General features: G+C 53.8%; 1 protein-coding gene across 1 annotated transcript in view; it reads right to left on the reverse strand.

Annotated features, from left to right (window-relative positions):
- The window catches only part of QSOX1 (quiescin sulfhydryl oxidase 1), a 35,795-nt gene that overhangs the window by 3,743 nt on the left and 5,508 nt on the right, over nt 1–26,544 (reverse strand). The window contains exons 2-11 of the mRNA XM_077902088.1: nt 24,469–24,569; nt 16,562–16,607; nt 15,965–16,067; nt 13,392–13,482; nt 11,454–11,599; nt 9,528–9,662; nt 7,381–7,510; nt 4,891–5,013; nt 3,934–4,081; nt 24–203 (exon numbers count right to left, since the gene is read on the reverse strand). Of these exons, the coding sequence (XP_077758214.1) occupies nt 24–203; nt 3,934–4,081; nt 4,891–5,013; nt 7,381–7,510; nt 9,528–9,662; nt 11,454–11,599; nt 13,392–13,482; nt 15,965–16,067; nt 16,562–16,607; nt 24,469–24,569 (1,203 nt within the window). The remainder of the gene's footprint in view (nt 1–23; nt 204–3,933; nt 4,082–4,890; nt 5,014–7,380; nt 7,511–9,527; nt 9,663–11,453; nt 11,600–13,391; nt 13,483–15,964; nt 16,068–16,561; nt 16,608–24,468; nt 24,570–26,544) is intronic.

The following is a 26,544-nucleotide window of genomic DNA, read 5'->3' on the forward strand; positions in this document are numbered from 1 at the left end:
TCTGGGGGTGACTCCTTCCTTACCCGCCAGGCGAGCGTTGACCTTGTTGTGGCTAGACCAGAGCCAGAGCACAGCGCTGTTCAGACTATCCACCCGGTTCATGGAGGCCGCCGCCATCTGCTCGAAGTGGTTGGCGCAGTCTCTGCAGCCGAAGAAGAAGCGCACGTAGCTCCGGATGGCCTGGAGGACTTCCTGGGCCTCGGCTACAGGGAGGGGAGATGCTGTTCTGGTCACGGGGTCCTCGGGGGCGGCCTGCGCCCACCAGCCCCTACTCTGTTCCTGACACGGCCCACCTTCTGATGAGGGGCCCGGGGTCTCCTTGCATACCTGTCCGCCCTATAGGGGTCACTCTAGAGCTGACCCCATCTCTTCCCAAACTCCAAATCCCAGTTCCCTTTCTCTGTCACTCACCCAGGTCCCTGTCACTTACTGACAGTTGGGATAAAGTCCAAACTCATCAGCAGGACACGTAGGCTCTTTGAGACCTGTCTGGAGAGTCAGGCAGGGGCCAGCTACCTACCAGCTGTGCCCTGCACCCCTCCTGTGCCCAATCTGCTCTAGGCTTCCTGTTCCCTCAGGCACTGCCTCAGGGGTCCCTCCGATCTGCCTCTCCACATCCCCTGCTTTGTCTCCATCTCCCCCTGCCCCCCACTCCCTTCCACAGGGCCCCCTGGATTGGCATCAGCACACACCTCTGAATACTCCACTTACCTTCCTCCCCTGACACTGGGCTCCCCGATACACGCCCCTGTGAAACCCTCTGGTCTTCCACACTCCTCACACGTCAGGCCTGGGGGTGGCGGAAGGACCCTCCCTGCTGGTGGCTGCTTCCCAAACTCTCTGTCCTGTTCCAAGACCTCAGCCCCTCCAAACTAAACTCTGGGTCCCACACCTGCACCCACTGGGACTTCAGCCCCTGCTCTGTGTCCTGCTCATGACTACTCCGCACATCATCACTCCTGGCACCCTGAGCACCCATGAAAGCCATGCCCCACCTCTGTCCTCCTGAGCCCCCTCTGGGCAGCCTTCTCTGGCCTCCGGCCCAGCCACCCACTGCCACCTGCCCACTGCCACCGCTGGCCATGCAGCTGGGCTCCGCTTTCTCTCCTGCCCTGTGCTCTGGACCTCACCCCTTCTGGCCGTCTCAGGATTTCACACCTGGAAATATATTCCTTTGTTATCACATCATCAATTTCTGCCTTAACACGAGATCATTCTGATCGGTAAAGACAATTGCAATAAAGACATCCCTTCTCTGACCCCAGTTACTGCCCCGTTATCTCCAATTTCTCGCCTCTTATTCTCTCTTCTGCCCAATCTAGCCCGGCCTTTCTGCCGTCTGCTCCACAACAGCTCTTGCCAGAGAGCTCCTTGTCTGGCAGCGCCTCTGGCAGCACAGCCGCCCCACTCGGCTCACTGCACCCTCCTCCTTCCAACACTGTACTTGGAGATGCAGTGGCGGCTCCTTCTCAGTCTCCTTTGCTGGCTCCGGTTCCTCGGCAGAGGCCCAGAGGCTGCACGCCCCAGAGCAGAGGCCTCAGTGTTGTCTCTGCCTGCCCTGTCCTGAGGCTTCAGCTATCGCCCACATGCTAATGCCCACAAGATTTGTATCTCTACCCTGGACCTCCCCCCAGAACCCTAGACTCACCTGTCTACATCTCCATTCAGACAGCTGATGGGCCCAGACTGCAAAGTCCCTCACCGTCTCTAACCTCCCACCCCTGAGCCTTCCCATCTCTCAGCTCATAGAACCATCGTCCGCCTGATCCTCAGGCCCAACGATGCTGGGGTCCACCCTCCACCCTGGGTCATGGCTCCTGCATGTATTCTTCATCCAGCCTGCTACGGGCTCCTATCAGCACTACCTTCAAAATATTCCCAAGCCTGACCACTTCTTCCACGTGCTGCCTACCGCTCTGGTCTGGGCGACCACCACCACCTCTCCTGGATTAGTTCCACCATTTCCTGGGGCAGCCCACCCTCCACCCAGCAGTCTCCCTAAAGATCGATCGCTGGTGACACTCCCCTATGAAACTCTCCAGGAGTGTCTCATAACGCTGAATCAGAAATCCAAACCCCTCCCCAACTGAGACCACCAGACCTGCACCCTCTCCGCCGCCTCCCCTACCCCAGGTTCTGCCACTGGCCTTCTTCTGGTGCTGCAAACGTGCCAGACTTATTTTGGGCACCTGCTAGTCCTTGGCCTGCGTTATGGGCTGTACTGCATCCACTCATATTCACATGTCGAAGTCCTAACCCCCAGCATTTCAGAATGTGACTGTATTTGGACAAAGTGTCTAAAAACATAATTAAGGTAAAATGAGATCATGAGAGCAGGCTCTAAGCTATATGACCGGTGTCCTTATAAGAGGAGGAAATGTGGATATGGCACACACCCAGTGAAGACCACATGAAGACACAGGGAGAAGACGGCCATCTGCAAGCCAAGGAGAGGTCTCAGCAGACACCAACCCTACTGACACACCATGGTCTCGGACTTCCAGCCTCAGGAACTGGGAGAAAATGAGTTTCTGTTGTGCAAGTCCCCTAGTGTGTAGCACTTTCTGGCAGCCCTGGCATAACCAGTGCAGCCTGGAGGCCTCTCTTCCCAGATGTCCCACAGTGCTTCCCTCTCTCCAGTCAGGGGTGAGTACTGGGCCACGTCTTTAGGGAAGCCTCCCCTGGCCACCCTGTCTGAACACAGCAGCCCTCCCCCACCCCTCTTCCACACCACGTAGTCTATCTTCTTCAGAGCATTCAGCACCACACCCGAGATGATCGATCTGTATGGTTACTGTCTCCTGCCCCTGGAATACTGTCCCTCTGAGGAGGGACTTCACATCTCACGCACCACTGTACCCCCTCCTGGAGCAGGGCCTGACCCTTTGACGATGCTTAACCCAGTAAACGCTGGGTGGCTGGCTGCACCCTGGCAGCTCCTCTAATTCCTTCCCTCTGTCGGGGCACTCCTCCCTCCTAGCTCAGCTCCTGTTCACCCATCCATTCTCAGCTTTCCTCCTCTTGTCCCTCCTAGCAGCATGGAGCACTTCCTCCCTCTCACCGCATGCCTTCTCTGCCAGTTCTCGGCCTTGGCACACTGCAGAACAGCTCTCTGCTCACCTGCCCGACTGAGAGCACGAACTCTTTCTTTTCCACCTTTACATCCTCCAGGCTGAACCAGTGCCTGAGAGAACCCTCAGTAAATGTGGACTGGATTGGAGGCCTGCCCTCTGGTTGTGAGGCAGAATGGATGATGGCAGGCCACCACGCAGTTTAAGGAGGGAGCAAGGCAGGAGGGACGTTTCCCCAGCTTCCCTTAAAAAATGATTTTTCAGGCTTGGTTAAGTGTCCGACTCTTGATTTCAGCTCAGGTCACAATCTCAGGGTGATGAGATTGAGCCTCGTGTCGGGTTCTGTGTTGGGCATGGAGTCTGCTTAAGATTCTCTCTCTCCCTCTCTGCCCCTCCCTCCCAAGCTTGTGCACTGCCACTCTCTAAAAAAAAAGAAAAGAAAAAGAAAATGACTTTTCCATGGGAAACAATAGAATTGTTCAAAGTGCACACTATCAGCCACATGGATTGAAATAGACATAATTTCCTTTATAGGAGTATAAAAAATTGAACCACAAATTTTTCACAAAGTTCTATAAACAAAGCAAGCTCGTGGCTCCAGGAGAGCCAGAAAGACACTCAGGTGTCCCTAAGCCTGCAAGGGGTACCACCCTGAGACAGGGGGCAGGACTGGGGGGCTTCTTCAGGTCCTCCCCATTCTGGTTCTATGCTGAGTGCATGAGGCCAACTGCAAATGCAGAATTTGCTATATCTGGGCAGGCAGTGGGGAGCCTATGGAGGGCAAGGCAGGGTGGGGCTGGGGCACGGGGGCTGGGGCACAGGGCTGGGGGTAGCGGGGGACACGGGCAGGCCTCGGACTCACCTGTTTCTTGTGAGTGGTCTAAATTGTGCCGAGCTGCTTGCACCGTCAGGAAATGAAAGAGGATCCACAAGGAACAGGGAAAGCCCCGGAAATGTGGCTCACTCCCCTGGCAGCCAACCCAGTGCACCTTCTTGGCAATCATAGTGCCCTAAGGAACACGTACTTGCATGAGTGCATATATGGAAAAGAAGAAGAATGGGATGGGTGGTGAGGAAAGAAGCTTTCAGGAGATTTGAAGGTCAGCATATAGCCCTGAGACAAATGAGGTCCCTCTCTCTATCACCTGGAAGATGGCATCTCCCTTTCACTGGCTACACCCATCAAAGGAGCAGCAGATCTGAAAAGCTGTGACACGAACCAAGTCGCATCCTGATTCTAGCCTCAACCTCTCCATCTGTAAAATGAGGGGTTTGGCCTCTGAGGTCCCTTCAAGCTTTGGCATCTTACACATCTGTAAGGTTGTGTGCCTCTGCCAGCTGCAGTGGGCCACTTTGGCAAAGAGTGGCACACACAGGAGCCCAGAAAGGGGTCCCTGGAGAGGGCCAGAAGAGCTATATGAGGAGCTCGATGTGCCTGCAGGCTACGGGGAGAAGCTGCTACAAACTCGCTCACAACTGGAATTTCACACTCGGGTCTTAAATCCCAGCCCAACCACCCACTGGCTCTATGATCTTAGACAAGTTACTTAACCTCTCTTAACCTCAGCTTCCCCATGTGCTAAATGGGGATCAGAGCTACTCCCACCACCGCTGGGAAGGCTACACAAGATGGGCATGCAGACAGCTCCGTGAGTAGTTTATTGATGTAAGGACCTGACCGAGAGAGAGATCGAGAGAGATCGAGGACTCTTTCCTGAATACAAGGGGGTGAAGGAGCACAGAGGCTGCAGGACGAACCCCTCCCACCCCCACAGTTACTGAGGATTCGGAGAAGGTGTTCAGTTTCCGCCAGACTCACCTCCTTCCTGTTGTCCAGGGCAGCTTTAAAGAAACTGTAGGGAATTTTCTTTCTCTGTTGCCTCTTGAGCCAGTCATTTACGGAATGCAGGAAGTTCTGGACTAAGGGCTGGCCCGGGAAGTGCTGTGGGAGGCATAAGGGAAAGCTGGGGAGGGAAAAGCAAGTCCCCATGTGCTCGGCGGCAGTCCCGGAGAGGGTAGGGGACTAAACAGAAGTGGGCGGAGGCAGTTCCCTGAAACTCTCCAAAACCACCAGGAAAACATTCTGCCTCAGACACAAATGCAGGTTCCTACTACCTTTGCTCTGGGGCACCTGGCAACATGAAGGATGGCGTGGGGAGAGGCCCGAGGCTCTGGGTGAGGCTGGACCCTTTGGGCCTCCCTCTCTCAAGGCTGACTCTTGATCCCACACTGCCCCTGGGAAGAAGGCTGAGCACCCGCGTGGCTTCACAAGGCTGCTGGGAACTTGGGCCACACAGTCCTCTCTGCGTGTTATCTTCTGAAGACCAGCTGACTTGCCAACTGACTGACTGCTGGGCGAGGCTGGTGAACAGCCTTCCATCTGTATTCCATGGACTGCTGGTGGGAACAAGACGGCCCGGGGGCTTATAGCCAAGTCCAGACCTTGATGGTAACTCCCAAGAGTCTCCGAGGAACATGAAAAGCTACTCTGACAATAAGTCAACTGAAATCTGATTAGTATCAGCACTTTAAAACCGCAAGGACCCCAGGGAGGAGGACAGATATGTGTGCAGGCGTGTGTGTGCACACACACGCTCAGGGCGGCAGGGGCGGGGGGTCGGGGGGGGGCCGGCAGGAGAAGAGAGGGATGCCAGGGAAGCAGGGCAGATAAAACCACCAGGCACAGGTCAAGAGGACCAAGACACCAAGAAACTTGCTGGAGGAAAATGAGCAAAGAATGATCACTGAATAGAAATGCCTGCCAATGGATCCAGGCCTCTGCGAAAGCCATTACATATTCCCCTCAAAGCTCCAGGGCTGGACACAGGCCCCGAGGGAGAAGCAGCCGGAAGAATCTTGTCTTTAACACGCTCCCTCTTGGTCAGCGCACTCAGGCCTCCAGGCCCTCAACATGAATTTACAGCTTCAAGTCAGCGTTTCTCACTGACCTTCGCCGTCATCCTGACTTGGACCCTTCCTCCTTCTCAGGCCCTGGTGTCAGGAGGAAGGATGAATTAAGGGCTCTGGACTTAGAGAGAGCCACCCTCTGCCAGGAGCAGGAAACGCTGGTGACCGCGCGCCACCCAGTGGCCAGGCCCGCCAGCTGCTTTTGAGAGAGAGCAGGGACCCGCAGGAGGGACCAGGGGCTCCAGCCTCAGATGATAACAGCATCACTCAGGCACAAAGATTGAGCCCACTGGGCAGGGAGGCCAGGGCTGGGGGTGAGGTGGGGAATAGGGAGCAGGCTGGCTGGCAGCTCCTGAGTAGGAGGCCCAGATCAGCCCCAGAGGTACCCCAGCTGCCGGTGGACCTGCCCCACAGAGGATGGCTCAGACCTGGCACCCAGGGGCTGAGGGTGGCTGAGTCAGCAGGCAGGCTCGGAAGGGGACCAGAGCCCGCATCTGACTCAGCAGTCCTCAGCAGCCCAGAGCCTTGGGCTTTAAGTAGGGCAGCACTGGCAGTGGCTCTGGAGCCAGACAGAAGGATGCAGGGAGGGAGGAGTCAGGTGCAGAGAGGAAAGGGGCCTGCGTCTCACCTTCAAAGATGAGGAAGTAGCGTGGCAAAGAAAGGGGCACCTCAGCTCAGATCCTCGCAGCACCTCCTCCCTGGGAGGCGTAAAGCAAGTCACCTCAACAACCTGGGCCTCTTAAAGGGGGTAACGCCTGCCACTGTGCAGCAAAGGTAAGAGGATTAAACGCCTGACACATGGCAGGTCCTCAACAGGCAAGAGCTACACACTTCATAGAGTAGCCAAGTTGGCAGGAAACTACAAAGGAATAAGGAAGGCATGGCTAGGGCCAAGGACCTAGTCAGACCATGATCAGGGACTGGGAGGGAAGAGAGGAGGTTCGGAAAGGCTTCTTTCCCTTACTTTAGCCTCCATGGGTCCTGCTTCCTAGTGACTATGGCAGGAAGTGGGAGGCCACACTGCAGGTTCAGGTTGTGGTGGAGGCCTCAGGCAGAGCCACAGGTTCACGTTGTGGTAGAGGCCTCAGGCAGAGCCACAGTCACTGAACCAGCCAGGCCATCCCCAGGGCATCTGGCCCTGCCCAGCCCAGCCACCTGCACAGGGAGGGGCTGGGAAAGGGTGTCCCTGGCAGTGTGAGCCTGGTGCAAGGTATGACTGAGACTGCAGGGCAGCAGCCCACAGGGGCCCTGGAGAGCCGTGGGTCCGGATGTCCAGCCAGATCATGATCTCCTGAGGGAGAGGCCGGGCTGACCCCTCTGGCCTGGCACAGGGCCTGCTGCAGGGAGGCATACTGATCCGATGTGGAGCTGTGTGGACGAAGAAGACTGGGGCCTTGCTCACCTGGGCCAGCACGGCCATGAACTTTTTCAGGGCCACGAGGCGCTGCCCCTCCAGAACAGAGAACTTGCCTACTTCCACCCGCAGGATGTAGTGCAGTGCAGATTCCAAGTCAGCCATGTAGATCTTGGAGCTGAGGAGGACCCAGAAGGATGCAGAGAGAGAAAGGGGTGTTAACCACAGGGCAGGGGCTGAGGAGGAGCACCCAGAGCAAAGGGGAGAGAAAAGGAGGGCCACTGCTGATAGTCGCAGAGTCCTGTAGGCTGGCACTAGGCTCTGCCTCTACCTAGCTCTGTGACCTTGAGTACGTTACTCAACTTCTCTGAGCCTCAATTCCTCATGTATGATAGTAAGTAAATAATAAATTGCTCATGGGCAGGTTGATAAAAAGAATAAATAGAAACCGAAATGTAAACCTGTCAGCAACCCCCAGCACAAACTCCACAGGCTCAGGGCCAGTCCCTCCCATGAATCCTTAAAAGTGCTTAATCAGGCTGCTAGTGGAAGGTTGAGTTTCGTTCCCCGTTCTGAACCAAGACCCCTAAGGACAGACAGACAGGTGCGCCCGAGTAACACGCCTCTGGAAAACCTGGGCCTGCTCTGAAAGACCAGGGCTTTGGCTGCCCACCAAGGGCATGGTGGCAGATGAGGGGAAGTGGGATGTGTTTTTATGTGGGGGCTGATGTCCTTGCAGCTGCCAGACCCTGGGTAGCAGGTAAGGCTCCACATCAAACCTCTCTGGCTGATCCCAGCCCCAGAGGAAAGGCTGCAGGCTCCACGCTTGCTGCTCCACCCTGTGCCCATCATGCTCACTTGGGGTCTGGGCTTGGTGTTCTGAAGCCAAGGGCTTGTCATGTGTTGGCTGCTTCTCTATCCCTGCCTCTTGAGGCCTGGATTCTGGCCTGTTCTGCGAGCCAGCTCTGGGAGGCAACTCAATTTACCTCTCTGGGCCTCAGTCAACTCCCCTGTGAAATGAACTGATGACTCCTGTCACATTTACCTCCTCACGTTGTAGGAAGCCAACAAGGTCTGGAGTGGAGGGAGCACTGTGACCACCTGGGCTTCCCCCTCATGGCAAAGGCCTCTCTCTGTGCCCCACCGTGGCGTCCTGGGTCTCAGTCCCTCTCCGTTCATGTGGTCTGCCTCAAGAGGTGGCCCCGTGACTAATGGAGATAATGTATGGAAGGTGCCTAGCACAGAGTTTGGCACATAAGGCCAGTAAGTGTCAGCTGTTATAATTTGAATGATTTTAATTATCCTAATGTGAATGACCACAATGACCACCTCTCTGTCTCTCTTTCCTTCTCACCTGATTGACTAAAAAAATCTCTCCGTTGGTGCTTTCTGCCCTTAAAGTCCTACCTGCTGGCATGCAAAATCCTCTGGAAATCAGATGGTTTTCCCCCAATTCACTTGTAGAGTCTCCTCATGGAGGCCACCCTCCTGATGCAGCTCTGAGCTCCCTGGGCAGCCATTTCTACTTGGTATACTGTCAGGTGCCAGTGCAAGAGGTTTATAGACCCATCTCCTGCCCCACAAGTAGGAATTCTACTGCCAAGCAGAGCCAAGGAGTCTTAGAGAGAAAAGCAGCTTCCTCATAGTTACATCTGTGCACAAAGATACAGTCTACCTCAAAAGGTAGTGAGCTCCCCAGCATCAGAGGCATTCAAATGAGGTCAGTACCTTCCTAGAAGGGATTGTAAACTCTTTGTGGGAAGGGACTACATATCTGTATTACGGTGCCTAGTGTGTAGCAGGTACTCAAAATATTTGCTCAAGAGAGTTGCTTGGAGGTGGAGGGAAGCTGGTTTGAAGGCCACAGATTATCCCTCTAAGCTGACTCTCTACTTATTCTTGAATAGCATTAAGTTTAAGGACTGTGGGCATTGGAAAGTATTTATTCTATCATGAAGGAGACCAGTAAATGCTGTTTGGCTGCTGGTTGACTATGCCGCTCCCACACAACTATGACTCTTCTGTGTATGGTCAGCAGCCAGGGGAGCCCAAAAGCCAAGGCCAGCCCTCAGGGGGTCTGGGGTTGGAAAGGCATGTGCTAAGCTCAAGACAGGGAACAGAGTGTGGTGTGAAGGCAGGGGGTCTGTGATCACAGGCAAGGCTGGGGGTAGGGAAGAAAGTGGCCGTGGCCTTACCGATCCACGACTTTCCACACGGTGGGAGCTATCGTGTGAACAGTGGTTGGCACAACCTTGGTTGGGACAGCCTCCCGGATGAGCTTGGAGAACTTCTTCAGGTAAGCGGTGTAAAAGGGCCTGGATTCCTGAAGCCTGGGAGAGAAGAAACCACAGAGGAGAGGCAGTGAGTATGGAGAAACAAATCCCAGGATGGACTCACGTCAGGAGGAGGCAGGTGGCTCACTTGACAGAAGTGTTTATTTTATTTTATTTTATTTTTGTTTTTGTTGTTTTAAGATTTATCTATTTTAGAGAGAGAGCACATGAGCGCAAGCACAAGCAGGAGAGGCAGAGGGAGAGAGAATCTTAAGCAGACTCTGTGCTGAGTGTGGAGCCTGACACGGAGCTTGATCTCATGTGTCTGAGATCATGACCTGAACCAAAATCAAGAGTCAGAGGCTTCACCCACTGCGCCATTCAGCGCCCCTTGATGGGAATGTTTATTAAGAAATGTTTGATTCTGATTCGGTCTTATCCTCAGTGGGGTCAAATCAAGGCACCCTTGCCTCACTTTAGCCTTTCTACCCCCCCACTCTCGCTGTGGAAAGCCTCTCTGACACAGTCTGATGTCAGAGTCCCATCTGGAAAAGCAGCCGGACTGAGAATTCTTCGGCCTGCCCTGGAGAGGCTGTGGGATAGAGCTGCTTCTGCCCATGGACAGGATGGCCGGGTCTCACAACCTTCGCCAGGGACAGAAGGAAGCTGCTGGCTCTTGAGCTTGCTCTGAGGTACCACAGGCGACATGACTCCCCATGGGAAGTCAAGGGAGTCGAACACCTGATTTTTAAAAAACAGGTGGTAACAACAGCAACAGGAAATTCTGAAATCCCTGTGGGATCTTTCTGCTTTCTCTCTCCGGATAGTCCTCAGGGGCGGGTGCCACCTCCTGGTCACAGCCGCCTGGAGGGAGGCTATGAGGACCAACAGCAGTGTGACGGGACACCCCGGGGGAGCTGGCATCGGGGAGCACTGCTTTCCACTCCACTGTCCTGGCCCGACGTTTATCGATGAGCAGATGGCTCAGAAGCAGCATCGTCACAAACAATTTTCCCCTCCACCAGCTCCAAGTGAAGAAACAATGCCTCCTCTCCCCACCAGGCCTGGCACTTTCTGTCCCTCCTTGTTCCCCCTGCAGCCGTCAGGCTTCCTTCCCCCAGCAGAATCCTCCGACGAAGCTGGCCCAGGGCTCCTTGGTGCTTGGGGCTGGCAAGGGCACGTGGCCGCCCTGCCCGGCCTCAGGCCAGGAGGGCACTAATGGCCCTGCAGAGCAGCTCATTGGACACCTCAGGCAAGTCTTGATCTCCCTGGCCCTCGAGCTCCTGCCTGCAGGCGCCAGGCTACATCAATCATCTGCCCAGAGAGGGCACCACGGCACCATCTGGCGCCATTTACCGGGCCATTCAGCAGCAGGAGCCTGACAGAGGGACTGCGGCGGGCCTGATTGTTTTCCCTTGGCATTTTGGAACTGGCTATTGTCTAGCTCCTAATGAACTTTTCTGCAATTAGAAAACCAAAGGGAGGGAGGTTCAGGCAAAACTGAGCGCCTGCCAGGCCTGCAGCCTGCCAAGCAGTCTGTGAACGGAGGAGAATGGGGAGTAGGGCCAGCGCTGAGGTGGCCATGGTGCAGAAGCAGTGGTGGTGGGGGCAGCAGGACTCCTACAGCAGGAGTCCTGAGCTGGGGCCCAGGGGCTGTGTTCCCTGCACTGCCCACCCCCAAAGGCCGGCAGCTGCTTCTCCTGCACAGGGGCTCCTCAGAAGAACTGCAGGAGAAAGAACCTGTCAGCCCCTGCAAGAGGCCAGCAGTCATCTCTAGGTGGGCAGACAGGATGGGCCGCAGCAGGGGATGCGGAGAGGAGGGAGGGGTCAGAGAGGCGCTGCACTCACACGTGGACCCGGGAGGTAGAGCCATTCCGAAACAGCAAGTAGCAAGATGGGAAGTCGGTGACCCCAAACTTGCTCACCACATCACCCTCCGTGTTCAGGACCCTGCGCACTGCTATGCCTTGGTGCTGGGACAAGTCCAGAGCCACCTGCAGAGACAGACAGACTTGTTGGAGGTGGGGCAGGGAGGGGCAGCCCCTGGGCAGAGGGAGCTGTGGGCAGGCACCTGGGTGGCAGCTGTGCTCCACAGACTCTAAGCCTTTCAGAGAGTGGACCAGTGTGCTGAGTCTCATGCCACCAGCCACATCTTCCCCCCAGGGGACAAGAGTCACACACTGCCCAGGACAAGGGGCCTTGAAACTGTGCACACCACACTGTGCTGTTCATATACCGCTTCATTTAATCTCCAAAATAATGCTATGAAACAGGAACTCTTATTAGGAGACCAAGCCAGCAGGCACAATATACTATGGCTGCCTGGGTTTGTATTTTGGCCCCATGGGCCTAAACCTCCCTGAGACTCAGTTTCCTCACTTACAAAATTGGAATCATAACAAACATACCAACCTCAGAGGGCTGTTAAGAGGTCTGAAGGGGTTAATTTTATAAAACGTGTAACAGTGACTAAATGTTCATTAAAAAACTAAAATGCCTATTGCAAATGAAAACACTGAGGCTGAGGAGTGAAAGCAATTGTTCAGGTGACACAGTCAGCAAGCACTGGAATTGGGCAGTAAATCCCAATTCAGCCTGACTCCAGAGCCTGGGCTCTTGGCCACATCCCCTCCTGCTTCTCAAACTCACCACCCCTGAGCGCCTTTGCATGGACACAAGGTCCTTGCCTCTGGCTTCTCAGAGGACTAGGGGGACAGTGGGAAGAGGATCTGATTCCAGTGAACATGTATTACTCATTCCTCATGACAGGAATGACCCCAGGCCTGGACTGGGACCCCAGAGGGGTCAGGCAATCCTTCAGCAAAGCTCTGTGCCCCTCCCCATCTCCTTCTTCTGTTTCCCCTCTTGGGGCTCAGAGGCTTGGAGACCGCCCAGAATTCTCTGGGCTGTGCTTGATGAGCCCCAGGACGAAAGCCCCTCAGAGCCAACAGTGGTGTTTAATTTCCTCTCCACTCTCATGCCTCTTCTGTGTCACTACATTGCCTTGCAACCTCACCCATACCCTGGCCCATCTGTGCTCAGCACCTGGGAAAAGCCCACAAAGGATCTAGAGAAGTCTGCAAGCCAGCAGCAGAATGGAGAGCTCTCCGCATGAGGCCAGGGAAATGGATCTTTAAAAAGCACCTACTCTGTGCCAGCTACTACCAATCCAGGCCTTTTACCTAAACAGCCCCACTTGTGCCAGCAATCCTCCAAGGAGGTGATTATCACTGCTTTACAGACAGAGCAGTGGGGATTGGGGAAGCTGGGTAACTTGATCACAGGCATCATCACAGAGCGGATATTCACTGCTTCACAGGTTGGGACCTCACTTGGTTTTGAGGCTCTGCACGAGCTCTGCTGGCCCTCCCTGTGCCCCAGCTTTCCACTCCAATTCTGCAGGGGTAGGGCAGTGTGGAAACAGCCTGGGCTTGCAGGGCTCACAGACCTGGTTCAAAGCCCTGCTCCACCAATTCACTGGCCGTGGGATCTTCAACGTGTCACCTGATTATCAGCCTTAATTGTGGGGATTAACGACCACGTGTGCCAGCACTGTAGTCTGGTGCTCCATGAACGCAGGTGTTACATGGGTGTTTTCAAAGAGGGAGAAAGGACCAGCTCCCACACTTCCCATGTCCCCCAGCAGGGGTCAGGCCAGTGCTGGGCCAAGAAGCACACATGGCCCAGGCCCTACAGTCTGCCTGGACAGCGCTGTCCCTGTACTCATTGGGCTCTCTCCCTCCCGATGGCCACTCCTGAGATGCCAGGACCCTGTGGGCAGCTCACCTCTCTACCCAGATAGGAGCCTTCCTTTTCAAAGATCAGGGCCAGGTACTCGTCGTCGTTTCTTGCAAAGAATCCATCAATCTCTTCCAGCCTGCAAGAGACCAGGCCGGCAGTGACCCTCCACAGCCGGTGGGGATAAAGCAGAACTGCAGGGGACGCCAGGAGTGGCTGGCAGCCATGCAGGGACAGCCACACAAATCCCTCCTGTGTCCACACGAGGCTCCGTGGAAGTCTCCCACTGCCAGCCCTCCGGGGGGCAGGGAGGCGCAAGGGATGCTGCCTCCACCACCTCAGCTGGTTTTCCATTTGGCCCACCTTGCTGATTTGCTTGTTCACGGTAAGAATCTCGAGTGAGTATGAGCCATCTGGGGGAGGTGGGGTGGGGGCAAGGGCGACTGAGGACGGGGAGGGGTGCTTTGAGATCAGAGGTCTCTATGTTCTGGGTAAGGTAGTAGCAAGTCACTACTAACTGGGAAGTTTGCTTTTTTCTCTCCCGGAACTGGCATTAAAAGGGAATTAAAGAATCAAAGCCCTGTGTGGAGACCTCAGAAGCTGTCTAACCCAACCTCCTTATCTTGAGATGTAGAAACTGAGGCCCAGAACAAAGGTGGAAATTGATAAGAAGGCAAGTCTTATTATTGCCTCAAATCAGAAAATGAAGCTATAAGCTGTTCTGGGATCTCAAAATTTTGACAGAAAGTAATTGCACAAGAATGGCTTGTTTCCTTATTCCAATTAAAACCAGAACATTATTATGCTGAGTGAAGTAAGTCAGTCGGAGAAGGACAAACATTATATGTTCTCATTCATTTGGGGAATATAAATAATAGTGAAAGGGAAAATAAGGGAAGGGAGAAGAAATGTGTGGGAAATATCAGAAAGGGAGACAGAACATAAAGACTGCTAACTCTGGGAAACGAGCTAGGGGTGGTGGAGGGGGAGGAGGGCGGGGGGTGGGAGTGAATGGGTGACGGGCACTGGGTGTTATTCTGTATGTTGGTAAATTGAACACCAATAAAAAAAAAAATAAATAAATAAAACCAGAACATCGTCAACACATGCTTAAGAGACCAGCCGGTAAGAAGGCACTGGGAGACTGCAACTTCTTTTTATCCCCAACCTGATGGACTATTTCCCTCCCCTGGATCCCATGATGTGGTGTGATCACGTCCAGAGAGAACACAGAGCACAGGGCCAATGCTGGAGCCCAGCCCAGTCTAGTGGCAGTCCAAAAGGATATACCAGAGGCGGGGGCCAGAGTGTACCCCGAGGGGGGGATGGAAAGAGGTGCTGTGGATGCCAACAGCCTCTCAGGCCACTTCACCAGACCTCCTCTCAGCTGGCAGATGAGCAAGGCTACATGGTGGCCTACGCCCCCCACCCCATGCATGCCCACTCAGTCTTCTGGAAGAGGCAGCTCACACTTCATCACACATCACTGCCTCCTCTGTAAAGCTCTTTAGTAGGGTCACCTTGAGGGAGGTTGACACCCTGGGGGATGTGTGTAAGAAAGACATGGACATGGTCATCGAGAAATGTTAAGTAAGGAGCAGGCTGGTATGAATGTTTCCTGGCGAGAATGGATCTCGTTGTGTAGCCCCAAACCATACCCAGGTGAATGCTGGGCCCTGGGTTTCTGTGGGATCCTCCGGGAGGATGGACATTTGGAGAAGCTGATTAAAAAGTCCTCATGGGTTGGATTCAACCCCAACTGATGCTTAGAAGCACAGTCTCTCCACAGGGCTATGACTTTCGAGAGCATCAGTAAGTCAGTGTGGGAGGACCTGGAGCACCAGGGCCTGCCTTATGAGGCTTCCTCAGGCCCTGGAATCTTCACTGTGCTCTGAGGCTGAGCTCTGCCTGCTGGTACTTGGATTTGTTCCTTCTTGGCAGGAATACCTGAGGTGGACTCTAGCCTATCCTGATTTCTCATCTGGAAGGGCGAGACCCAGTGTTCTCAATGTATTCTTCGTGGGAGAGCCAAAGCGAGACAGCCTGTCCCTTTCTCCCCTAGAAGAGGCAATCCTGGAAGCTTGCCTGGCAGGCAGATACCAGCCACCAGCCACCGTGCCTGATGCTCTGCAGCACAACAGTCACATGTCCCCTCCCCCTAATCACAGCCACTGCTCAGAAAGATAACAACTTCCTTTTACAGACAGGGCTCCCTTCTCTGAGCCTCCCTCCTTCCTCCCCGTGTCCACTCTCTCAGGGCCCCCTCTGGGTGAGATCATGTGAAGTCTGCTGTGCCCCCAAAATGTTCCTGAGGACAGGATGTGAAAAGCAGAGGCAGGTATGACCTGGAGAAACCCCCGCCTATCTCTTCCTTCCTACCTGGCAGGACAGGCCCTTGCACCTGTCAGCCCCATGAAGCCAGGGCTCCTCAGGGAGGACCTCCAGCAACAGGGAGTCTTCCACCAGCTGCTCCAGAGTGACTCTGGACTCGAGGCCACAGAGGTGTCTGCTCCAAAGACAAAGGCCTTCATCTTCCCTACGCAGTTGTCCCTACTACCCTCTTGCTGCCAGGCCTGTAATCCCGGGCCACACTGCACCAAGTCTGCTCCAGCCCAGAGTACCTGGCAGGCTCCAGTGGGGGACAGGCGGGGGGCCACGTGTCACTATGGGACTCCAAGGCATCGATGAGCCTCTTCCGCAGTGTCTCCACATCAGCACCAGCTACTGGATGAAGATGGACACGGGGGGGCGTGAACATGAGGAGGGAAGGAGAGTAATCCCACTGCCCTTGTCAGCTTCACTGAAACAAAGGGCCCAGGGCACAGGCTAGTTCTGAGAGATCAGAGCAGTGCGGTTGGGGTCTTCTGTGCCCCTAAGTTACACAAGGAGCCCCATCCCTCAGAGGGCAGGAAAGAGTCCCTTAGACCTGGGGGGATGGCCCTCAGGCCCTCGAAGGCTGTCTGGTCTGTTCCTCTGGATGCCAACCCCATGAAGCATTAGCCCGGGTACCTGGTGACCCTCCCCTCTTCCCAGGACTCCGAATGGACCAAAACAGAAGGCATCTTCCAGGCTGGCTGGGAAGGTCCCAGGAAAACAGACTCTGCTTTCACTTGGGAAACTCCTTACCCTATAGACCTTGCTGGGCTCTCCTCACCTCAGTGGAAATCAAAAGGAAAGAAAAAGAGGAAGATACTGGTAACTGGAACCAGGACACTCACCTGGCAGTGTTGTTCCTGAGCCATTCTTGGAAAAGGCCTTAAAGAACTGGAAGCAAACACACAGGTAAGAGTCAGTAACACACGGAGCTAAGACCACAATGCCGGTGCCAAAGACCATGTCTAAGACCCGGCTGCTTCCTCAAGGGGCTGACTGGGCAAATTAACTTTTATGTGCCTCAGTTTCCTCATGTGTAAAAGGAGAATAAGGAGGTATCTGCTCCTGGAGCTGAATGCTGATTCTGTCCCCATAGTCTCTGCATCCAATCCCCACCCCCGTGGCTCTGACACACCCAGATAAGTGCAGATGGCGCTTACACACTGTACTAGTGCTGGGCAGTCTCTTTCAAGCACCAGCACCTACCACACAGTGCCCAGAAGATATTAATTGCATGAATGAGTGGATGAGGCTGACCCAACTGATAAAACAAATTCGCCTCATATTTCCCCCAGAAAATGTCAGCTGCCCTCTGAGGCAATCTGTCCTTGGAGGCTGGTGTCTGTCCACTGAGAACCCCCAGCCTGGCACAGCAGAACCCCCGTAAAGGGAGGAGTCTCCAGGTCAAGTCCTGTCCAAGGGTGGGCCTGAGCCCCCAAAGGAACAAGTCTTGTTACAGACAGGTCAACTTAACTCACCACTTTGTCTTCTTTCCCCATGTACGTGACACTCCAGGCTCAGTCTGTCACCTCCTTGGGTAGGAGGACAGAGAAAACAAAGGACTACTTTTCAGAATCTGGGCTTCTGCCTAAGTAGCAAGCCTGCTGCCAGAGTTCTGGCCTGGGCTCTCTTGAGCTCAGGAGGGAATAAAGTTTAGGTGTCCTGACAGACCGACAGCCATGTAATTGTCTGGCAGAGAGCCTGCTGGCCGGGAAGAGGCCTCCTCCTGAGATCCTCTGGGGCCACCTGTAGCTTCTTTGGACCTCTGCCTGCAACAGCATGGCCATCTGGCCTTATTCCAAGCTCGTGGTTGAGTGCAGGCCCCTGGGTCTACCGGACCTGGGTTCAAGACCTTGCTCTGCTACACTCCTGCTGTGTGACCTTGGACAATCCATTAAACCCTCTGTACCTTCTCATCTTTAAGATGAGGATGACACTATCCACCTTGAAGAATTGCTGTGTGGGTTCAAAGACAATACACTTAAAGTGCTTGTGTCTGGTGCATACAGCAAGGGATCAATAAATGTTAACTGCAGGATTATCATCATCCCCTTCCCTTGTTCCACCTTTTAAACACTAGGAAACACTGATCAGCTAGCATGTGTTTACTCCAGCCATTTGTAGGCAGAAAATTAAAATTGAGGGGCCACCTGCCCACCCCTTCCACAGAGATGGACAGAAGCCACCTATCTCTTCCCACCTGCAACCTTCTCCCATTCCCTCTGACCTTACCTGGCTCCTAACTCCTGCTAACTGCTTTATTCTCTCTCTTTTTTAGACCATCAATATAAACTTTTATTCTGGGTGGAAACCATCCACTGATCTCTGCCACATATATTTATAATAAGCTTCTTTGTGGTGACTGAACAGATTTTGTGTGAAATTATACGTTATCCTAACACTTGTAAAATGCTCACAAATTTCCTGAATTGTGATGAGATCAGGTAGAGAAAGCATGTGAAGGCTTTTATGGACCGACACTGCCACAGTTGTTATTTTCAGGTATGCAAAGCAGCACTTTTCTTCAGCCACCACCAGCTCCCCCATTACTGAAGGCAGCCTCCCCAGCCCCCAGCAAGACAGACCCAGGGGAATGCAAAGACAAAGCCCGTGGAGTGTAGAGCTACGGGAATGCCTCCCATGTCCCTCCATGTACCCCTGGGCTGCCACACAGCCTTCCCTTCTGTCCTCAGAAGCCTTGCATCTACCTTCCAGAGCAATGACACCACTGGAGCTCTGGCTCCCACACTTCATGCTCTTAGGAACTTTTTCCTATCACTTAATCTTTCTCCTTTTCTGTCAGCAACTGCCCTATGCCTACAAATAGACTCCAATACTCCTAATCTAATTTCTTAAAAAAAAAAAAAAAAAGTACAGGAAGTGACGGCAGATGGGAATAGAGAGAGGCCTTCCTTCCTCCTCCAGTTCATGTCCTGTTTCCCTGTGCTGCCAAATTTCCCAAAGTAGTGTCTGCTCTCCCCCTCCGACCACCCCTCTTCACAGCCATGAGCAGCTGGCCGTGTCTCATGGCATCCCCCCACCTCGCACCCCTCCAGCTCAGCTGACTCCCTCTGGCCAATCCAATGGCCTCCCCAGCCCCTCCCTGCTTTCTCTGCAGTGTCTGACATTAGCACTGCCAGCCAGGGGCTGTCATTTTTGCACCACATATTCCTGACACTCTTTCTTGGCCTTCATGTTGCCACCTCCCTCGGTTTGCCTGACACTGACCAGGCCTTCTTGGCCACCTCTACGGCCTTCCCCTCACCCTTGTCCTAGCCTCTCCTCTGGCTCCTCTCTTGTGTCTGCTGCCCCCACGATCTCTTGCCCCCAGTCTCTCCTCCTGCCATGTATCAGCTCTTGACATTCTTCTGTTTAAAAAGCCCTGAGAGGCGTTGTTACAAATGGGGCAGGGGGTGGGTGGGGGTGGGGGGGTCAATTCATGCTTTTGAATGAAGGGGCAAGTGAATGAGTGAACAAACAAGCCTACTGTTGGTCTTCCTTGCCAATGTCATGTACTTGGTCTAAATGATTTGCGATCCGCAATCTGAACCCTCGTCTCAAGTCCTCACCTTTCCCAGACTTCTGTTTCCTCCTGGTGCCTGTCCCACCTCTACTCTCCAAGACCTGGTCACCCCTCCCCCAACCTGTTTCTCCATCCGTGCTCCGTGTCTCACCCCATGTCCTCCCCCTTGTTAACCAGGCCAGCATCTTCTCTTCCCTTGATCCCCACCAGCCAGTCAGTGGACAAGTTCTGTGAATTTGACCTTTGTGATTCTTCAACAGTGCTCTGGGCCAGCTGCCTTGTCCAGACCAGGGCTTACCACCGATTTCCTGGACTCATGCAACCACCCCTACTTGTCCCTTTGTGAGCTCAGAAATTTTAATCCGCTCAATCTTTTCATTCCCCAACTATGTTCCTCATTGTCACTTGGCTTAGTAGCACAGTTCTGGTCTGATCATGTCACTCCTCCTCAAATCTCTTTCATGACTCCCTATTACCAATGAAAAATATCTAAACTTACTACGTTCAAGGCCTTCCAGGATCTGACCCAAATTCTGAAATTTACCTTCCACTGCTCCTCTTCCCTACCCCTCAGCTTTGATGGGCCTGAACCCTGAACTTTCTTGAGGACAGGACCACACTTTGGCATCTCTGTAAGCCCCACAGTGTCTAAGATATAGAAGTACTCAGAAGACATCTGTTCAATTGCACAGAGAATCTCTGCCCTTTGATCATCTTAGATTCTCATGTGAAAACCATATTAAAATCTAGTCAGGGCACATTTTTGTCCTCCTATTAAAATGCATCCTTCTTAAGTCAGCTGTTGAAGGCGTGTGCCCTCCCCGGGAATACCACCACAACTCCTTGGCAACAGGTAATTAAGATGTCAGCGGTGAGTTTCTTTTTTCCAGGAGTGGTCAGCACCCGGTCCCTTTCCTTCTATCACTTCACACAGGAGCTTCTGCTCTCCCCAACTTTGGTGCTCCTGGAAGACCTTCATGTCTCCCCAGGGGCAGGAGATGGGTCTCTACCAATCCAGTAAGAAGCAACACCAACATCAAGAAGCAACTGCCTTTCTAGGGGTCAAATGAGGCTGAATGGAAAGCATGCTTTCCAGGAGTGACCATTGATGACGCTGAATCCAAGCTTTTAAAACAAGTTTCAAGGAAAATGAGGCAGTCTCCAAACAGCTTATGGTGAGTCCAGGAGGATCCACAAACTGAACCATTGCTGTGCTGGAACTGATTGGCGGAGGCAAGAGGAGAGGAGGCAGCTACTGACAGCGGCAAGGGTGGGGTGGGGGGTGCATATCCTTCTTCCAGAGAGAGGCAGGAGTACCCTCCCTGACATCTCACCCTCTAGCAAGAGCCACATAAAGTAATAGTCTAGCCTCTGAACCTCCACACTCTCAGCCCTGAATTCAGGGACCTGCCATTACTAGACCCCACTGCCCTGCCTCAGCCCTGCACTGGAGCCTCTGTTCTAGTCAGACCAGTCTTCTCAACATGTCACACAGTTCTGCCCACACAGGGCCTCTGCTCTTAACTCCTCCTCTGCCTGCATTCCTCCTCTCCTAGGCAAACCCAGGTGTCCTTCAACACCAAGTGGAAGTCTTCTTCCGCCAAGTTTCTCTGATAGGTCAGGGAAAGGGTTCTGTAGCCCAGGTGAGCTCCGCTGGCACCCATGGCATACAGATCATTCACTGCCTGCCAGCCAGCTGCTAAGCCCCATGTGCCCCCCAACAATGGCGAGCACGGGCAGGCCCTAGCAAACACTCGCTCAACAGCTGCTCACAGACGGATTGCCTAAATGCAGTGCCCATGGAGGAGCTAGTGTGACTGAGGGACGATGTAGGACAATGGGAAGGAAGCCAAGTAACATGAACTGAACTCCAAGTAATACCACACAGTGTCCTGGCACTCGTGTTAGATCTCACTTCACGTTTGGCAACAGTCCTATTAGGTATAGATATTATCATGCCATATTTTACAAAGAAAACTAAGGCCTGTTGCTGAGGAACTGTCAAACAACTTTCTGAGTCACACACATTATGTACAGTAAGCACTGGAACCAGGATTTGAACCCACGTCAATTACCTCAGAATCTTGCCAAGGGGAGACTTGTGTCCTTGTCACTGCTGATGCTCTCTGTAATCCTGATCCCAGCTGGGCCGTTGGCTACAGGGGTCCTGATGGATCACCTCCCTGAGGGCACTCCTGTGGCCCATGGCAAAGCCTCTCTCTCCTTGGTCCACTGTCTAGGTTCCCAAGCTCCAGCCAGAACTGTTGCGGAGTAGTCTCTCCCTCCCCGACACCTTTGTTTTCTTCCAGCTGGGCTCCGGCTCCCTGATGGGCACCTGATACAGCCAGCTGGCCCTGCAGGGCCGGGTGTTTGCTAAACAGGCTGAGCTAGTGGAAGCTGACTGCTTGCTAATGGTTGACAAGGAGCAGGAGGCAGAGAAAAGGGACAATGATACATGTAACTGGGGGTGGCCCAGACTCATGTGTGGGTCTGTCTCCATCATATCAGCAACACTCTCTCTTCCCCTGCTCACCATGTGTCCTGATCTTAGACTTCCCATAGCTTTACAGGTAGGAGTGAGGACAGGTCCAGCCCTGGGGGGGGTGGGGGGGTGGGCAGCAGACAGGGCAACAGGGTTATCACTGGCAGCCTACCAGCAGCCAGGCCAACCTCCAGGGTCTGCATGGCTCTCAGGGAATCCAGGTGTGATGCCTACAGGCACACCAGACTCTCTGGAGCTCTGCAATCTCCTTGAGCAGCATTTCCCAAACGTTCGAAGCAACTACAGCAAATTCAAGATTAGTTAAAAGAACAGTAATAATTGGGACGCCTGGGTGGCTCAGCGGTTGAGCACCTGCCTTCGGCTCAGGTCGTGATCCCAGGATCTGGGATCGAGTCCCGCATCGGGCTCCCGGCGAGGAGCCTGTTTCTCCCTCTGTCTGTGTCTCTCATGAATAAATAAATAAATCTTAAAAAAAAAAAAAAGAATAGTAGTAGTAGTAAGCTGTAACGATTTAGAGGTAACAGCTAGTATTTTAAAAAATAAATAAGTGGGAAAAGAAATAGTTTTTAAAAAATATATGAAACAGAAAATAGCAGCATGTACTGCAATGAGGAAGAATAAATATTGTTTGAGGACACTTTTGTTTTAGTGATCACATACAAACCAACTTCTGGATCTCACTGTAAAATGAATATATTGTACCACGAGTCATAGTAAAAATGTCTGAAAGCCAGTTGTGTTGGGCATTAGAGCAGAGACCCAGTGGGAGCTAGGACTACTTGCCCCCTGGGCTAGAGTCCTGAGGACAGCTCACTGAGGGCCTCTCCTTGCTGAAACTAAACTGCGGGGCCCAGCCCGTATGGAGGCTGGGGAAGGTCAAGACGACCAGCTCGGGGCCCTCCCAGCTCCCCTCCCACAGCCAGCTGGGCGGTGCAGGAGATGATTAATCACTTGAGGCATTCAGGCTGCGTGTGCTGCGTGACTTGGGTAGGCACTGGGAGCTTCGGGACCTCCGGACTGCCTGAGCCACCTCCCTCATAACCACCAAGCCCCGGCCACTCCCAGGAAGAAATACAAAGCCTTGGGTGCCAGGTCCCACTGAACCCACCGCCACCATCCCCATCCCCAGGATGTCCTGACCTTGACCTAGCACCAATGCCAATCCCGTTCCCAGGGGCTGAAACCCCATGGCCAGTCATCACTGGCTCTTCCAGGCACGCCAGTCTTCCCACAACTTCCCACACAGGGCTACTCACCCTGGCTCATAAAAGCAACAGAGATCCCTGTCCTCCTCTGGATAGTAATTTTAAATATTTTCAGTTACATGTTTCAGGACGTGGATAAAACCATGGCCCTGCCGGGGACGTCTTTTACTTGAAAGGAATGATTGATAAGCAATCCCACTACTGCCACCTTTAAATGATATAGCAGGAGCTGTTCCCTGGACCAGTCTGGTCTCAGCTAAACTTGGGGTCTGGGCCTGACCCACGTGGCAACAAGAATGTAGGAGGGAGCTCTCTGGGGCTGTGGGAATCTTGAACCCAGCAGGATTTCACTGGGTGTGAGGAACAGAAAGGTCACATGGAGTTCGAGCGGGGCATTCTTGCTGGAGTGTAGAGCCTTGCTTTCCAGAAAAATTCTCTTGGAGTAATTAGGCTGAGATATGGTGCTTTCCAGAAAAATTCTCTTGGAGTAATTAGGCTGAGATATGGCTTGTGGTTCTGCATGGAACCTGAGGCCCCTGAACTCAGATATCTTGTTCAGGGGACGGTGCTTGGCATTTTAGCTTTCAGAGGCCTTTCCTGATCATTCTTCGTGGTTACAGAGGAAATGCTTTTCTAGATGTCATTCTGGTAGAAGGAGGCTAATTGTACCTGGAGGTAAAGAGAGAGATTCTGATTCTTTAATTTGGAAGCAAGCTAATTGGATTACAGCTGGGTTTGAGCCCTGGGGAGGGCACTAAGTATAACTGCACGGTCCTGTTACTCTGGGCTTTCCAGGGCCTCCTACTTGAGAGTCTTGGAAGTTGTTCAGATGTTAATTAAGCTGTTGATGCCCCACAGTGGGCAGGGTGTCAGGCAAGGCCTCACTGGAGAGCTGGGGTGATGGAGCCTTCATGTGCTGGGTGTGATGACTCCTGCGACGGGGATCCCTGCTGCCCGAGGCATCGGCATTTGACCACAGGGTGAGGCTACCCTGACAGGTCACTTCTGAGCTACTTGGTCTCAAGGCACTTGCCTGATGAGGATGAAGCCTGCTGGTATTTTCTGGAAGATCATCAGGCCCCCCTGAATCTGATCCTGACCACGGGTGGCTCAGAGCCTGAAGTGGGTTTTATAGGGTTAGAGACCTCTACGGCTGGGAGGTCAGGAGGGAGAGGAATTGGAAAGAGGCCCTTAGGAGCTGGGGTTCTCATGAGCCCAGGTGACAGCCACCTCACAGCTCAAATCAGCCCATCACAACTACCCTCCCCTGCCACAGCCCCTTCCCTTATAAAAGGCAGAACATGCCAGGCCAAATGAACCTCCCAATGCACACCCTCCTTCTGCCTCTACAACAGGTGTCTCATCAAACACAGGGGCAGTGCTCCAGGGGCTGTGATTTAAGCAGATCAAGCCCAGAAACATCAGAGGACCCCATGGAGCTCCGATGCCAGGGAAGCATGGGGCAACTGGCAGCACCACACCTGCCAGCCCCACACCTGCTCTCCTCTCCCTTTCACGTACCCTCACGGTTGGGAAGCCAGGGATGTTGAAGTCCCTGCAGACTGCGTTGTTGGTCTCATCAGCACAGTCCAGGGCAGCAAGGTTCAGTGCCGGCCTCCAGTCTGAAAGGAAAAGAAAAACAATTAGGTAAGTAAGAGGGGCTGGCACCTGTCTGCTCACCTCCCCCCAGGTAATACTCCACCCATACCAGTGCCCCCAAGGTTCTCATGAGAAAGGTCATCCATCCCCTTGCTCAGGAAGGTTCTCTGAGATAGCCTGGTCATTCTGTACTCAGTCCATGCTCAGGACATGGCCAAATAGCACAAGCAGTGCTGTCCTCTAATGGTATCTGTGCTCCTCCATTATTCCACAGTGGGGGAGGCCACAGGGGCTGGAGAGAGATGTGAGATGGGCTTGAACCCCTGGGGAGAAACCCTGACATGGCTTCTGTCCCTGCTGGGCTCCAGAAGAGTGATTAGCATGCCTCAGGATGTTTAGAACTCCCCAGTGGATGCTTGGTGAAGACCTCTGCAGCCAGAGGTCCTGGCAGTCAGCCCAGCTTGCATGGGTGGCGCACAGAGTGCTGAGGACTGGCTCCCCTGCTGGAGATGGAAGCAGGAAGCCCAGCGAAGAAGGCATAGGCACCTGGAATCTAGTAACTGCAGGGAAAGGAGCCCTGAGGCCAGAGTCTGGAAGGAGATGAAAAGCTCCCTGAGCTGCCTGGGCACTCCGCTCCTGCCATAGGCCCCAGGCCTCCCTCTGCTGAAACTCTGGCAGAAGAAATTAATGGCACCATTCTGGGCCATGGCCCAAGATCCGTGAAACAGAAAACAGACTTCCCTACTGCACAGGCCGCCGGGGCTCTGATTCTGGCTCAGGTGCCCCTCTGGTAGCTACGGAAGTTCCACGTTACAGCAAGGCCGCTTCAGCTGGAAGGCCAGCCTCCTGCATGTGAAGCCACACACACCATGAGGTGGTGATGGATAGGTGCCTGCCACGTGGCACAGAGCCCAACCGGGGTGAGGACACGGGGGTGACCAGCCCTGGGGACTGAGCACGAGCTTTGCCAGAAAGGGAGAAACTGAGTGGAAGCTTGTTGGTCAGCTGACGGGGCCCCGTGTGAGCAACAAGCCCAGGGCCCTGCTCGCAGCTCCTCCACAGTTATGAGCCTGTCCACCCCCAAGTGCCTCCTGCATCCTCACTGCCTGGCTTCCCTGCTGTGCAGCACACAATAGGTGCTCAGTGACCACTGACTGCGTCACATGGGCCAGGCCCTGGCTCTCAGCAGCCCCAGTGCCGGTACAGCGACTCTCAGCTCTGCCTTAGCCTGGCAGGCCCAAGCCGGGGGTGAAGGTAATGCCCACGACCAGAGCTGCCCAGGTACAGGGTTTGCCCTGGAACACAGACAAGAGCACCTCAGGCCGCCCTTCTGTGCCCTCCTCCCTGCCCAGGGGAGGCCCAGGGGAGAGAGGGAAGCACAGGTCACCCCCTTCCGCCATTTGACACACTCCAGGCTTTGCTCCTTCTATTACACATCTCGGGCTCTGGTCACTTTGTGTGGTGAGACCCACAGAGGAGACTTGGCTACTCTCAAAAGATTAAATCAATGAGACACAAGCATGGAACAGAGCAATTTCTTTTCCATCCACCAGTGAGGGCTGCTGGCAAGGAGTCTCACAAAGCCACGTGGACTCTCCTCTCCAAGAGTGCAGGAGGCCATCCCTTGGGCTGGAGTCAGTGCCTACTGCCCTTGGCACATAAAGGCTGAAGGGACAGGTAGGGGACAGAAGAGACAGTTGGCGCTCAATGGGGACACCCTAGATGACCTCTCTCCGCTGCTGGCCCTGGAGGGGGACACCATTCCCCCTACTTTACAAAAAGCAACTGAAGCCGCCAAGTTGTTCGAGGGCTACCAGACTCAAACCTACTTCTCTTCCCCCTCTGCCTCACCAGGGGCAGAATTACCCCCTCTATTTTTGCTCTTTGCTCTGATCACCACCTTCCCCATGAAAGAGAGAATGGTAAAAACCATGCTGTTCTCAAACACCATACGATTCTCGAACTCAAGCACCTAGTCACTGCCACAGGCTTGGCTCT

The sequence above is a fragment of the Canis aureus genome, chromosome 6 (genome assembly GCF_053574225.1).
Source record: "Canis aureus isolate CA01 chromosome 6, VMU_Caureus_v.1.0, whole genome shotgun sequence".
NCBI classification, from domain to species: Eukaryota; Metazoa; Chordata; class Mammalia; order Carnivora; family Canidae; genus Canis; species Canis aureus.